Below are 15758 nucleotides of genomic sequence, written 5' to 3' on the forward strand. Positions count from 1 at the left end.
GATAAAAGGTCGGGCATTGAAAGAGAGAAAAATTATTACAGCACAAGAAGTTAAATATCATTTATTAAACAAGAAATATTATACAATGTACATCGTTTGGCTAAAATGGTTTTTGATAACTGGTGTATATATATAAAAAATTAAGAAAATAGTTCATTACCAATGTTTCAATCTACTAAAAAATATTCGTAGTCTAAGACTCAAGTCGATATCACAGATTGGGAAAAGGTTCAAATTCGTTAGCTACGATTTTCTTTAAATACTCCGCCTGTTTCCTCAGATTCAGCAGGTCACTGGTTCGAACATGCCATCCTGGTCGCGCTTGAGATTTCTCAGATTCAATCACGATATCTATGTACTCCACCGTGGAGAGAGGATTCGGTTTAAATGCAATTTCCTCCAATCTTGCTAGGATGTTTCTCGCACTTTCGGTCATTCTCAAGACTTTTCGTTGAACTGCCTCAAATTCCTCATTTATCTTTTTTACAAGATTTACAGCAGACAGTTTCTTTTTTGTTGCTTCGTGATACTTCTTCTTCAGATCTTCTGCAGTTTTCTGTACTTGAACCTGCTTACAAACGAATTTGTATGGAATGTTTTTATGAAGTTTCCAATAACAATTGGCAGGACAAATGCGGCAATGCCCATTTAACATAACGCAACACTCCTGTTTTCTATCATCATCCTGTATTTCGCAGACTTCGTGGCAAGTGCGGTTGCAGTTCAAACAATTTGTTACATACTGGCCTGATGGAACTGACACTTTCACAAAGGTCTCTTCGGTAATTGTGTATACGAAGTTCTTGCTCCTGTCAATATCTGCCTGGTGACTTGTGAGAGCATTCACTTCCTTCCTCAGTTGCTCTAATTTATGCAGACCAATCTGAACATTCACTCGGATCCCAGCGATCAAAATCGCTAGCTGATGGCGTTCATTAAGAACTTCTTTAGTCAGAGTGAGACTTTTGCTTTTTATCACGCTCAGATCTTTCAAGAATCTCTCAAAACTCCTTTCCCCCATTTTCCAGAACATGGCGTCGACGTTGTCTTCACCAACGCCATTATCCTCTTCTCGACTTCCTACTCTGTTAAATGCATATAGAGCAGAATTATTGAACTTGAAGAATTTTCTGTACGGTATATTCGCTTCTTTGATGCCACTCAGGACTTGGGGCTTTTGACCATCAGCAAAAGTTAGTAACAACAGTATATTCTCGGCAATATCCTTCCCAAACAGAGACAATATTTGATCAAAAATATATCTTTGTGTTGGCGTAAGTCTCGGAAGACAAGACTGAACGACGAAACCAACTGCATCAAGTTTGTCTATCCCTCCTGTTGTTAAAATTGTGCGTATTTGTTCTGTAATTTCCGTATCCCTTTCTATTCCTTGAAAATCACCCAAGCCTGGAGTATCAATGATTGTTAGAGTGTAAGGTACTCTCAAACCTTCTTGGTGGTGTATTGTGTAGGACGATAAGTGAATGGTCTGGCCTCTTGGCTCTGTAATCACTTTGAAACGAAAGCTATCACCCCAGTCAACAGCAAATATGTAGTTAACTAGTCCATTTATTAAAGTAGTTTTACCTGAGCCAGTTGAACCAACAAGCATGATAACTTTCTCTTGCATCGCATTTTTTTCTTTTCCAAATTCATACTTTTGAAGGTTGTATACCTCGTTAGATACAATCAATTTCATATTTGGTTTATATATCATGATGTCTCCGTCCTGTACCTTCTCTGACTGTCCACACAGGTGAGATTTCAAGAGTTCTGCCTTGATTTTAGAAGTCGAATTCTCACTTTCTTCACTTTTATCAAGACCCTGGCCACAATGGCTACGCTCATTGATACTGGTATTCACAGCCATACTCATTGAAGAATTTCCAGATGCCACAGTTACATGAGAGTTAGATTAAGGCATAAAAATGAAAAAAAGTTCTTATAAATGAATAGGACCCTTAATCGTGGATTACAAGTCCTCTAGATACGCTACACACCTAATTTGTCTGACAGGGTATGTACGGCCAAAAAATAAAAAATAAAATATTCACTAGAATTTTTTAAAACTTTCACTCAATTGTTAATTGCCTCGCAAAAAATGTATGAACTTCCTTCTTGCATGGCAAGTATTAGTTGACTCATTATTTTCTTTATTCACACCTCTGATGCTTGTAGAAATTTGTGAAACTTTTTCCTGGGGTCTAAATTTTATATATGAGCATCCAAAAACATGTTGCATGTCTGAATTTATTCTTGACATCCAGTAAATTCATTAACCGGTTGAGATTTCATGAGATCATAGCATTTTACATGAAGGTCGTGAAGATTTATTAAATATCTGCTGTTTCTCTTCTTCCAGTGATAATTGTTGATGGATTTTCTTCAGATTAAAAAAGCCGAGAAATCTTCATTGTTAAATGAACTTAGAGACAATTCCTTGTAAAAAACAAAGAAAGTACTGCCCTCATATGCAATCTCGTCACATAACAGCTACATTCTCACTATTTCATTTTTAGATATGCATTCGTATTGTGGCGTTATTCCTCTTTTTTGAAGAGAGGATTTTCTCTTGTCAAGGTGTTTCCCATTTTAAAACTTCCACGAGGTTTCCAAGAAAACTAAGTTTTAAACCAACCTTCACATCCAGTGCAAAGGCCTCGTCATTAGTAGTATCAGATCTGAAGATTGCAAAGTGCAATGACTTACGTTGCTGTATTTTCTTTCATCCTGTTATTTTATCCCACAGTGTAATATCTTCTACATTTTACTTTTTATCTACAGTCTGCAGCATATGTTGGAATATAATGAGAGCCTCACTAACTCCATTCGGCGTCCTAAAAGGGATGCACATTTGAACTACTGTAATACATAGGCAGTATTGTATTACCACTGACTGGTGAGTTGAATATCCCGGTAGTAAGAAATTTCATTAAAACCACTAATCATCGTTTATTGCTACGTTGATTTGAGTGGCAATATTTTCACCTGTGAAAGAACAAAAAATTTGACTTAATGGAGTAAAGACAAACTAAATACAAATTGTGTATATTAAAATTCCCAATTAGAAATGTCTCTGTGCTTTTATCAACCGTATTTCAAAACGGTATCTGAAAAAATTAGATAAGGAAAAAATATGACCACCAGCAAAACTCGGACTGTCAGTGGCCCAAAATTCAACAGAAAGACAACATTTTCACTATGGCAAACTTTGCTCATTGATTTAGCTATGTAGAAGAAATGGAAGATGATCAGTTGATGAAAGGTATATGCATAAATCAAAGACGATAGAAAAGAAGAAGAGGAGAAGGTTTCTAAAAAGTGCTAAACAGATAACACGAAGCAGGTGCTGGATGGGAAGGGCCTTGATATCCCATAGAGTGAGAATGGAATGGAATATAAAATTTGCTCCTAAGGTAAGGTACTGGGACCTATGGAATTTGCCCCTAAGTTAAGGTACTGGTACCTATGGAATTTGCCCCTAAGGCAAGGTACTGGGACTCATGGAATTTGCCCCTAAGGTAAGGTACTGGGACCTATGGAGTATGACCTATGGAATTTGCCCCTAAAGTAAAGTACTAGGACCTATGGAATTTGCCCCTAAGGCAAGGTACTGGGACCTATGAAGTCATTCACGTTTGAAAGGGAAATTAAGCGTTTTAAAAGGGTTTAAGGTGTAACAGGTAGAAAACCTCGCTCGCAGTTGCATTGTGAAGCAATCGTTATGAGAGAGTGGAAAGTAAAAGGGCAGAAAGAGGTTATGAAGGGAAGCAAAGTGAGAGGAAACGGAGCGGGAGTGAATGCAAGATGGGGCTGCATGACGCAGTGCGAGTAAAGAGGTCTGATGTGTGTTTGATGACGCTTCAGTGAAAATGATGTATTAACTACGCTACAGTAATTCCTTCTCTTTCAAAATGTATGTCAGTGAAAATAAGTACTGATAAATATTCAAAGACGTTTGCGTTATCATGAGTCGATACATTTCAACAGTTGACACGATAAATAGAAGAAATAGAGATGAACAATCGAGGATTAGAGAGAATGAATAAATGAAAAGCCCTTGAAAATAACCATCTTGAGTACCTAAATACCTGTAACCTTATTTCTCCTTTGAAGTTGAATGCTGTCTATTACCACGGCCCCTCCCCTTAACTTATATTGTTTATGTAAGATCATAAAAAAGAATGTTTAAATCGCCTTCACAATAACTTTAATGATCTTATGTAAAACACTGAATGGCGTATGCATAATGTCTTCACTTAATAATGCATGAATATTCAACAACCGAGTGAGAAATTCAAAATCTTAGGGAGGTTTCGATTAAAGCATAAAGTATACAAAATGACACGGCCGAAAAATTACTTTACATACCTGGAAGCCTGAACATCATTGCCCCTAACACAAAAACCAAAACAAACTTCAAGCTTTCGAAACTGTGGATCTTTATCCAGCGCCTGCTGCTGAGGATTATGAGATGAGTACGTATTCACTCACTCACTGGAGTCCGAGACTCAACTGGGTGTGATTCACGCGTTCGCGTTGTCTGCCGTCCGCCGTCACACAGCAACAGCAACTTCAGCAAGGCCAGCGAGACCTTGGTCGTGGTACCGCAGCTAACGTGAGGTGAGGAAGAGGAGTGAGAGAAACAACAAAACCTTACGTTACAGGGAAGAGGAGAAACGTTACTGATGAAAGATCAGAACGGTGGTAATTTAACACAGTGCTGCAACAGTTTACGTGTAGTAGCTTGATTATAATTTTATTTGCGTCGCCGCTGCTTCAAGACTTCAGGAAGTTTTGGTTACTAGACCAACATCCAACAAAGGTAAGACATCGTAGGATGTCCTTTGTTGGCGCTTCTTGGCTGGCCAACTTGGTTTGTCGAGCACACAAACATAAGCGCACACACACCCACATTCGTTATTTACACTACTTTGTGCTTAAATTTATCGCTACATTAACGTCACTCTTGTTTATTTTTGTGGTAAACGCTGTCACGCATTTTCACACACACTCGCTTTCCTATTCATTCCATTTACCCAATGACTGAATAATGTTAAAAGTAAACACTAAGTAACTAATTTCTGTTCTAATCGGTTGCAGCTTACGTTCTCACACCACACACTTGTGACGCTGTTATGGCATCTACGGTTGCTGAACGTTTCTTCTGTTGTTCAATAATCGCTGGGATGAAAAAGGCAACGAGTCCACTGATCTGTACTTGGAATTGTTTGTATTACGTTTTGGTGATGGCTTGGTTGAAGAATTATAATTATAATATATACCCTTCTGCGCAGTCGATCATTCTGAGTTTGATGGGTGCTGGTACTATAGTAGATTCCCATCAACCGTGCATTTGATGCCTAGGCCAGTCCTTTACGACGCTCCTGATTGGCTATTGATAAGCCAGTCGCAGGGCTGGAAACTCTCAGTCTCTATCGAGAGTTCACATAGGAAGGTTCTTTGTTCCACCTCTCCTGACGGATACGTCTTTCAGGAGAGGTGAAACATACACCCTGCCTATGTGAACTCTCGAGAAAGACTAAGAGTTTCCAGCCCTGTGATTGGCTTATCAACAGCCAATCAGGGGCGTCGTAAGGGGTTGGCCTAGACGTCAAATGCACAGTTGATGTGAATCTACTATAGACGGTAACCATTCAGTTTTTCAGTCTTTGCTTGGATTTATATAAACTTTTCTTGTCTTTTCTTCTTCTTCTCCTCCTTCTTCTTCTTATTTAACCAGACCACAGGGCTATATTATCATTATTATTATTATCGATAGTTTAACCAGACCTCCGAGCTAATTTACTGCACTTTCACAGGCCATGGCTCGAGGATATATCGCTACTGGCAATCAAGTTTCGTTAAGGAAGTATCAACCATGATGAAGACATTGATTTTTCTCCCGTAAAATATCAATTTGTTTGCAACAGCAAATGCAGTGATAATGCTATCATCTGAATATCACATTTAAAAGTTAAATGTTTAATGCTACAAAAGATAAGCTTATCACTTATACATTTTGCTAGGCACACCCTGACCTTGTACTAGCAGTGAAGTTGAAGAAACCTCAGCTACTTTATTTCACAAAAGAATTACTATTATCTTATAAAAATATTTGTTTAGGCTAACCAGACACCTAAGCTAATTTATTCAGGTGTCGCAAGGCTGGTCCAAAAGATTTGACATTTCTAATGATATGGTTTAGGTTTTGTTTATCGAATTACCGCTCTTTCAAGTTTTATAACTGGGTAAACTGAAAATATTGCAATTCTGAAAAAATTTCTTTAGATGATTAGTTTCCAAAACTTGACTGTCGATAAAATTTGCCCATTCAAACAAAACCACGTTTAACTCTTAGTATCAGTGTATACGTATAGGGACTGGCTATGGTAAACTTAGGGTGGCTATTTGGCCTTGGGAATATTGAATTTATATATTTTTACCATTTTTATAAGTTTGTTGGAGCTATTGCTCAATTTTTATCTGTGCCCTTTTTAATATTTTTTTTCTATAATGCCAAACGAAACCCCCCAACGGGTATCATGCAGTCAGCAAACTGAAATAAATGTGGCTGTGTACAGGGGAAGGGCGGTCATTTACATGATATTTATATGAACGAAATTAAAGGGAGAGGTCCCGTAGTGGGTATTGCCCGACGGTGCACCTCACTCGATGAACTGTAGGCAAGACTTTAGGTTCTTTGCAGCATTCCTTCGGGCCTTAGCTGTAACCCTTTAGTCCTCTAATTCTGCCCCTGTTCATTTTATCTCTCTTTCACAATAGTTTCCACCCTTCCACAACAGCTGTATCATACAGCAACTGCGGAGGTTTTCCTCCTGTTACACCTTCAAACCTGTTCATTCCCAATTTCCCTTTCAGCGCTGAATGACTGACTCCATAGGTCCCAGCTCTTGGTCTTTGGCCTCAATTTTATATGCCATTCCATTCCTCTGAACTGGTTAATAATCTCTGCCACATTATTCAGATTTGGGTAAGACTTCCCTTGTAATTGAAAAGTTGCCTATAAAAGCTTCGAAGTCATATTTGCCAGCTGATTCCACATCAGCATTTATTTCCCCTCTCCTCTTTCTATCTTCGTCGTTATCATTAAGCGAAGCCTCTGCCCACCTTTTTAGAGTATTCAATGCAATCTGTTCTCTATGTTCTTAATCCTTAGACGTTGTTACTGCAAATTCTGTTGTCACCAAATGGGAACGCATAATTTCTTTATTGCCTTTCATTCCGAGCTTTGATTATTAGCATTGATTCTCTCTCTCTCTCTCTCTCTCTCTCTCTCTCTCTCTCTCTCTCTCTCTCTCTCAGTATGTCGTCGCATCTCTCAATCCCGTGATGTCTTGGTGTTTCCACAGATTATCTATCTCCCACTGCTTTAGTTCTGAACTGCATCCACAGAGATGCCGCACGGAATTCGGCTTCATAGACATCACAGAGATTGATTTCCTTCGAGGCTGTACTAATGCTATTCGGGTGCCTTTAAATGAAGGTGCAGACCATGCAACCGATTCATTGTCGTCATCAGCTTCCGCCACGTAATCATAATGCGCGAATTCGCGTTTCCCTCCGAAAGCTTCTTTGAGGTATGAAACGAGAGCTAGTGAAGCATTTGTTAGGGCGAGACGGTTGTTGAACTTCCATGCAATTGTGGTTCTTGGTGTAGGAAACCTTATAAAATTAATGAATCATTCCCGATATCAATTAAGGCTTCGTACTTATTTGAATGAAAATTCGAGGTTAGCATAAAACTTTTTTCGATACATGAATGGTTAGGCAATTAAAGTCATAAACTTATTTTCACTTGACTTCAATGTATATCATGCTCATGTTAAAGGAGATTTGAACTATCTCAGTTATTCACGATTTATTTTCATTGTTCAATTCAATTTTCTCTGTTCCCCCTTTAATGTTGGCTGCCTTTCGTGCTTAAAATATTAGTGTTTATTGAAAACAGTTACTGTGGTTAAAAGAGCCACCAGACCTAATAAGTCAAATTATAATTTTGTAGGCTTTTGAGTTGCTTCGAATAACCTTGAATATTGGGCATAAAGTTCCTATTCCAGTAACAATATAAGCAAGACCTATATTAAAAATTAATTGGAAACTTACCCCACTCCATAACTGTGTCCGGGTTTGTAATGCATTCGAACGAATGATTGTTTCCATTCATGTAGGATTATATTTTTGCAAAATTTAAAAACATTCGTGTCGAAAGCTCTCCTGTCTTTAGATTCATTTGTTATTTGACTCTAGAGAATTTAAATGAGGCAGGATATAAATTATCCCAAATGAGTCAAATTTCGCTGGGAACTAAATAAACAAAACAACGGCGTTCTCATTGTTACTTCGTACGAGTCATCCCCGTAGGGAGGTAGTGCCATCAGTGCACCCATTGCGGTGCACAGTAGGCAATATTTCACGTTCTTTGCGGCGTACCTTCGGCCCATAGCTGTAACCCCTTTCATTCCTTTTACTATACCTCCATTTATATTCTCTCTTACATCTTGCATCCACCCTCTCCTAACACTTGGTTCACCGTGCAACGGCGAGGTTGTCCTCCTGTTGCGCTTTTAAAATCTTGTTACGCTCAATTTCCCTCTCAGCGTTGAATAACCTCGTATGTCCCAGTGCTTAGCCTTTGGCCCAAATTCTGTATTCCATTCGTACTCGTCATTTCTCTCAATAGGAAAAACGATGCAGAAATGACAGAGAAGAGGAAGGTAAACATGTTTCAGGCTTCAGATGGATTTCCTGCCACTCTCTCATTAATAATAATAATAATAATAATAATAATAATAATAATAATAATAATAATAATAATAATAATAATAATAATAAGAATAATGATAATAATAAGGAAGCAGACCGTCTCTAAAAGTCCTGTTGGAAAGGAATGCTACATCATTCGAATTAATAATATACTGAGTAGTATTCTCAATTTCCATTATGACCTTTCTCTTCAATGTTAATTTTGGCTAACAACTGGCCTATGTATATAATAATAATAATAATAATAATAATAATAATAATAATAATAATAATAATAATAATAATAATAATAATAATATTTATTAGAATTTTATAAGAAATAAACCGATAACTTAAATTATGCTAGTAACAACAAATATAATAATGAAAATGTAAAAATAAAACCAATAAAGAAAACAAAAATGGTAATATTAATATATATAACAAGAATATTAAGAGCTGACTTCGTTGATGAGATCATTCCAGCCTCATTCAAAAAAAAGCAATTAAAAGTAACGTTCCCATCAGTCGTCTTAAAATTAATCTGACGCGCTCCCGGGAATTCCAGTTCAAAGCAGCGACTTGATAAAGGCCATATTGAACCTAAAAATACGAAAACCTCCTCACGGTGAGTCCGATATGTATCGGCTCTCCTCGGAAAACGAAGAGGAAAAAATAATGAATTGACGGAAGTTTCTTCGAGTGAAGGAAATAGTTGAAGACATTTAATCCCTCGTGGATGCTGATTCGCTTATGGAAGGGATCCCCCCTCAAAATACAGACTTAACTGTATATCAAGGGGGATCTATTCCCCAAGAGAACAGATCCCCTTATGGAATAGATCCCCTTAAAATCCATTCACATCTGTATTTTAGGGGATATATTCCTCACGTGAACAGATCCCCTTATGGAATACATCCCCTTAACATCTGTATTTTAGGGGATCTGTTAAGTGAATAGGTCCCCTTATGGAATAGATCCCTTTAAAATACAGTCAGATATGTATTTTAGGGGATATATTTCTCAAGTGAACAGATCGTCTAATGGAATAGATCCCCTTAAAATACAGTCACATCTGTATTTTAGGGGATATATTCCTCAAGTGAACAGATCCCCTTATAGAATAGATCCCCTTAAAATTCAGTCAAATCTGTATTTTAGGGGATCTATTCCTTAAGTGAATAGGTCCCCTTAAAATACAGAATTAACAGTATATTAAGAGGATATATTTCGTAAGTGAATAGATCCCCTTGAAATACAGATGTAACTGTATCTTAAGGGGACCTATTCAATCAAGGAATGGGTCCCCTTAGAAGACAGACGCAACTGACTCCATAAAGCTCGGTCGCAAACGCCAGCAAAGTCCGCAATTGGCTCCCTGAAGCCCCGTTATTGCTTCCGAGATGGAAGGCTTAAGCGGCGGACGAAGTAAGCAGCGAAACTGACGCTGGAAATGAACGTAATTAACTCCGGTCAGAAAACAGCGGCAAACTTCAACTAATACTGCTTCGCTTTAGCACTCCTCCTACCCGTCCCACCATTGTTATAATTATGCTTTAATTAATATCGTTATCTAACGGACTATTTTTACTTACCTTTCTTGAATATCTTAGTTTTTATATTTCTACTCCTCTCTAGTCATATTTCCTTTTTTGCTTTCGTCTTTTAGTACAGCCATTCTTCTTGTCAGTTTTATTTCAAACTATATGTCTCATGTTATTGTGGCTTGCCTGTTTGGCTTTCAATTTGCCATCCGTTTCATCAAGAGAGAGAGAGCGCTATGGTTGCCATGTTGTGGGTAAACCACTTACGGTTATGTGGTCCCCATCTTCCCTCTCTCTCTCTCTCTCTCTCTCTCTCTCTCTCTCTCTCATCACCAGGTCGGTGCCAAAAGGAAATTATAACCTAGAATTCGACAAATATAATTTTTATGATATGCAATTAAACCCTATCCGTAACAGTTTCCCTGATATCCCGCTAAAACCTAGTGAGAAAAGATATTCCATATATATTATATATATATATATATATATATATATAGATATATATATATATATGCATGCGTGTGTGTGTGTGTATTTATTTAGTAGTATATATAATATATATATATATATATATATATATATATATATATATATATATATATATACATATATATATATATATATATATATATATATAATATATATATATATTTGTTTGTTTGGGTATATATATATATATGTATATATATATATATATATATATATATATATATATATATATACCCAAAAAGTTAAGACTCAGACACCCTTCATATCGAACTCACTTTAATTGGGAGTAACTTTCACCAAAAGGGATTTATGATAAGTGCATGTGCCCAGCCAGGATTCGATCCTAAGCCTTTTGGCTCGAATTGTCATCTATAATTATCTATGGGTATGAGTTATTCTCAAGAGAAAGTATATTTGATAATAATGGGTCTGCAGAGACATAATTTCTCGGTACGAAGAGGTCATTTGCAAACTAGCGATGAAAATTTCATTTATCTATGTGTGTGTGTATATATATATATATATATATATATATATATATATATATATATATATATATATATATATATATATATATATAACGTATGTGTGCACAATAATAACATTATATATATGTACATATATACGATATACTATATACAAAATGCATGGATAAGGGTTGCAGTTTCAACCTTCACAAATAACGCAAAAGGTAACCAAGCCAAAAGTATCGAATTCGTTAAGAAAATAGTGAAATACCTCATCTTTAAAGGCATACTGATAACATCCCTTCTCTGCAGCTTACAGTCGTTGAACGTCCAATCCACACATCAACGAAATCAACCTGCAAGGAAGACATTGTTCTATAAACAACGTAAGAAGACACTTGAAAGCTATAGCCTGAGATTGCCAGAGTAAATAGGAGATTTTGAAGAACCTTCCTGTTGACATAACATCCATTACAAAGTAGTTCCAGGAGATGATGATTCCGGGAGGATGTTCCAGGAGGAGATTCCAAGAAGGATAAGAGTTACAGAGAAAATAATACACGAGAACTTTGTAAGGAGAGCGTGAAGAACTCAGATTAAATGGCGGGAGAGGGCGAAATGAAAATCTTCTCAAGAGATTTTTTAGCTTTATAAATCAATAGATGTACACAATTCTCTTGCATAAGTCCTCTTGCAATGAAGCTATTCATTTTAGACGGCACTGTCGACATATACCTACCTGTTTATATTTATCCATAGTTCTATATCTATACCTACTATATATATATATATATATATATATATATATATATATATATATGTGTGTGTGTGTGTGTGTGTATATGTATATATATATATATATATATATATATATATATATATATATATATATATAGTATATATGTATATATATATAGAGTATATATATATATATATATATATTATATATAATATATATATATATATATGCATGTATGTATTATATATATGCATATATAATAATTATGTTATAAATATTGAATATTTATAGATCAGTCTTATCATATGCAGGTTTACGCTTGCAGGAATTATTGCTTGCATTTCATACTATTGAAAGGAAAATTATTCCCCTAACCTACACTGCATGGAAGACTTCCCTCCCGAGAACGACATTGGAACTAAAATTCCTGCGTCACTTATACCTACATAGTTTTGCTTTGAAAATTCAAATAGACAAAGTTCCCAGTTTTTTGCGGAGTTGACTACTTTTGTGGCAAATACGAGTACATGCAAAATCTTCTTACAAGTTTCACTGGGGCCCATTTTTAATATTAATATATATATATATATATATATATATATATATATATATATATATATTTATATCTTCATACAAGTTTCTCTGAGGGGCCTATTTTTAATATATATATACATATATATATATGTATATATGTATATATATATATACGTACATATATATATATATTATATACACATATATATAGATACATTCATACACACACACATATATATATATATATATATATATATATATATATATGTGTGTGTGTGTGTGTGTGTGTGTGTGTGTGTGTGTGGTGTGTGTGGACTTCATTAACAATGCACATCCTCGTGCCTTAGAAGACCTCTCTCTCTCTGGTTCCTAAACCAGAAAAAACACTTATCAATTATAATTCACCCCATAAGCAGAGAGAGAGAGAGAGAGAGAGAGATAGGGTCGGGGAGGAGCTCTTCTGAAGCACAAGAATGAACATTGTTAACAAAGTCCACTTCGAAATAGAAATTGAAAAAATGAAAGACAAAAGGAATTATAACTAACAAAAATCATGTTCAGTGGAACCTCTTCAAAGGTGTATTAAGTTTAATGGCACCATCCCTGAAGTTCCTTTTACTCCCGACTCTCTCCTTGACGAAATTTTCATTTCGGAACTTTTTTTTCCAAATTCCTCGTTGGACGAATGGTTTACGTGTTCGCCTACTGATTCGGTAGTCCCGAGTTCGATTCCACGCTGTGGCAATCCGGAACCAGAGGAATTTGTTTCTGGTGATTAGAAATTAATTTCTTGGATCCCACAACAAGCTGTAGATCCCGTCGCTAGGTAACCAATTGGTACCCAGCTACGTAAAAATATCTAATCCTTCAGGCCAGCCCTAGGAGGGCTGTTAATCAGCTCAGCTCAGTGGTCTGGCTATACTAAGATATACTTAACTTATAAACGGAACGTTTTTCCTATAATTTCGTAATCGCCTTTCTATGTAGCGCTCATAAACAGACTAGGTTTGCTCTGTTGTATCGAATTTAGACACAAGTTCCTAAAAATCCTTGAGATAAACCTTCTTGCAAAACCCCCAACATTCTTATGCACATCATTTCCTAATTAAGTCTCTCTCTCTACGGGCTACTCTAGAGCAAAAGCCCGTGCCAGCACAATTCTGGCTTAATCTAAGGCGATGACGACTCTCTCTCTCTCTCCAGTTTTTCTTGCATCGTGTTATTCAATGGCTGTTAACAACTGGATTTTAAGGATTTTACAAGAAGTTTCAGCAATGTTACATCCTTGAATCATTCGAGTTTAGTGTGCGTTGTGTAAGTTGACGTTGGCGAAAAATATTCCATTACCTATCGGTCATTAATCTATTCTATAGAACTAAACTAACTGCACCACTCAGTAGAATTCGATTATGCTTTTCATGCCATGTTCCCAGGCAGAGCTAATCAGTGTGTACATTAGCTTTCCAGAATAGGAAGGGATAAAATCGGCCGCAATGAACGGACGGTATTGGACGCAACCTTTCAGCGTTACATACATATCCGGAATTAACATTCCGGTTCATTAATATCTGTTCATTACCTCCATCACAGAGGTTACGTACTATAGGTTCGGTTGTGTCTGGCAGTTTGCCTGTTTGTCTGTTTGTCTCTCTGTTAGCATGATTAGTGGAAAGTAATGAAATTATTTCTACTAAATTTTGTGAAAAATTTCTCAGCTACTGTTACTGAAATGTTAAAAGCCAAGGTCACAGATTATTATCAGCAATCCGAATGCATACATACATCAGGTAATTTTGCATACTGATAGGCTATTGCATTATTCCGTTATGATCCAACAGTTTTAATCTTTAATAGTAAAAAATCAAAGACACATATCTTTGCTGCTAAAGTATTTTATAGCTGGCTACAAAATTGCAGTGCCTTTTCATAGAGGAGGTACCAGAAATGCATCTAGCTTAACTCTTATAAAAATAAATAAAATAGAAAATAAAAAGATCCTCGGAATAACAAAAGCGAAGGATGGTATAAAGGAATGGGCAACGGAAATCTGAAACATATTTTGGGAAAAGACACAGATACAAATATCTCTGTTAAAGCCACACAAAAGTGTAAATCTAATCGAAGAATGTTAGAAATAATATTAGGTAGCCTCGAAGGGTCAATCAGAATAGGAAAACATGGGCAATTGCCGTTGGAAAGGATCGGGCAGTGGTCCTGATAACTGATTTTATTGCAGGGATATGGATGGGTAGATACTTAGGATTTATAAGTACTGACCTGCAATTACTTAAATGGATAAAAAGTAGAATGGTCAATACTTTCAATGTAAATAAAAATGAGTTTAAAACTTCTGCTTAGAAAGTTTTCACGAGTCAATATGTTTGTAATCTAAATACATATTTAGGTGAAAAGGAAAAATTGCAATATAGTGAATATATTTTGACTACACAATTTTACTTGTGTGAATATATCATGCTGTATATACAGTATTGCAAATTGTAAGAATTGTAAATGCATCTTTTATTAATTGTAGAAAATTTCCTCTTCTTGAAATTCTGGCGTCAGAAATTATCTCCTCTATGTCTAGGAATATTACATTTCCGCCATGACATATCTCACTGCCAGTCTTGAATTGCCATTATATTTCATATTCTAAATACCATTTTCCTCGTATAATTCAGAAAATTCATCTGAACAGCCACGAAGTTTACGCTGTATTGCACAGACAAGGCATGACGGCCAATTCAACCCATGGGCGCTGCTGTAGTCGACTTTGCCGTGGCGACACAAAGTCGGCGCCTGAGAGTCACGCGAATCTCATGTCATGCTATGAGCTTACTGTTATTGTAAGTGTATTTGAGGGGGATGAAAGAAATAAACAAAATAGCAGCTTGAAATATAGGAATAGATAATAAACAGTATATGTTAGCTTGTGCAATGAAGAAAAATGCTAATACGATCATTCCGATATGTAGGTACTTGGCACCAAGTAGTAGGTACTTCCAAGATGAAAATAGCATAGTTTTGCTTCAAACGTTTCTATTTTTGCAAAATCTTTCGTCCTCCCATGGTTTAGATCTTGGAGAGGAACAAATAACAAAATATTCATTGAGAAACTTATGGGAAACACAAAATTTGAGAATGTATGAAGGAATTTGTTATGGGAATAATAATGATCATAATAAAAAAAACTTTGTTATATAAGTAAAACGAAATGGA

General features: G+C 36.1%; 2 protein-coding genes across 2 annotated transcripts in view; one reads left to right on the forward strand and one right to left on the reverse strand.

Moving 5' to 3' along the window:
* Nucleotides 1-4773, reverse strand: LOC135215535 (uncharacterized). Its single transcript, XM_064250365.1, has 2 exons — nucleotides 4372-4773; nucleotides 1-2988 (listed from the first exon to the last, which is right to left on the reverse strand). The coding sequence occupies exon 2, from the start codon at nucleotides 1874-1876 to the stop codon at nucleotides 212-214; it is 1665 nt and encodes a 554-aa protein (XP_064106435.1). The 5' UTR covers nucleotides 1877-2988; nucleotides 4372-4773; the 3' UTR covers nucleotides 1-211.
* Nucleotides 4687-15758, forward strand: part of LOC135215534 (uncharacterized) — a 24946-nt gene continuing 13874 nt past the window's right edge. The window contains exon 1 of the mRNA XM_064250364.1: nucleotides 4687-4825. The gene's annotated coding sequence lies outside the window, so the exon portion shown is untranslated. The remainder of the gene's footprint in view (nucleotides 4826-15758) is intronic.

This window comes from Macrobrachium nipponense, chromosome 5 (genome assembly GCF_015104395.2).
Source record: "Macrobrachium nipponense isolate FS-2020 chromosome 5, ASM1510439v2, whole genome shotgun sequence".
Taxonomy (NCBI): Eukaryota; Metazoa; Arthropoda; class Malacostraca; order Decapoda; family Palaemonidae; genus Macrobrachium; species Macrobrachium nipponense.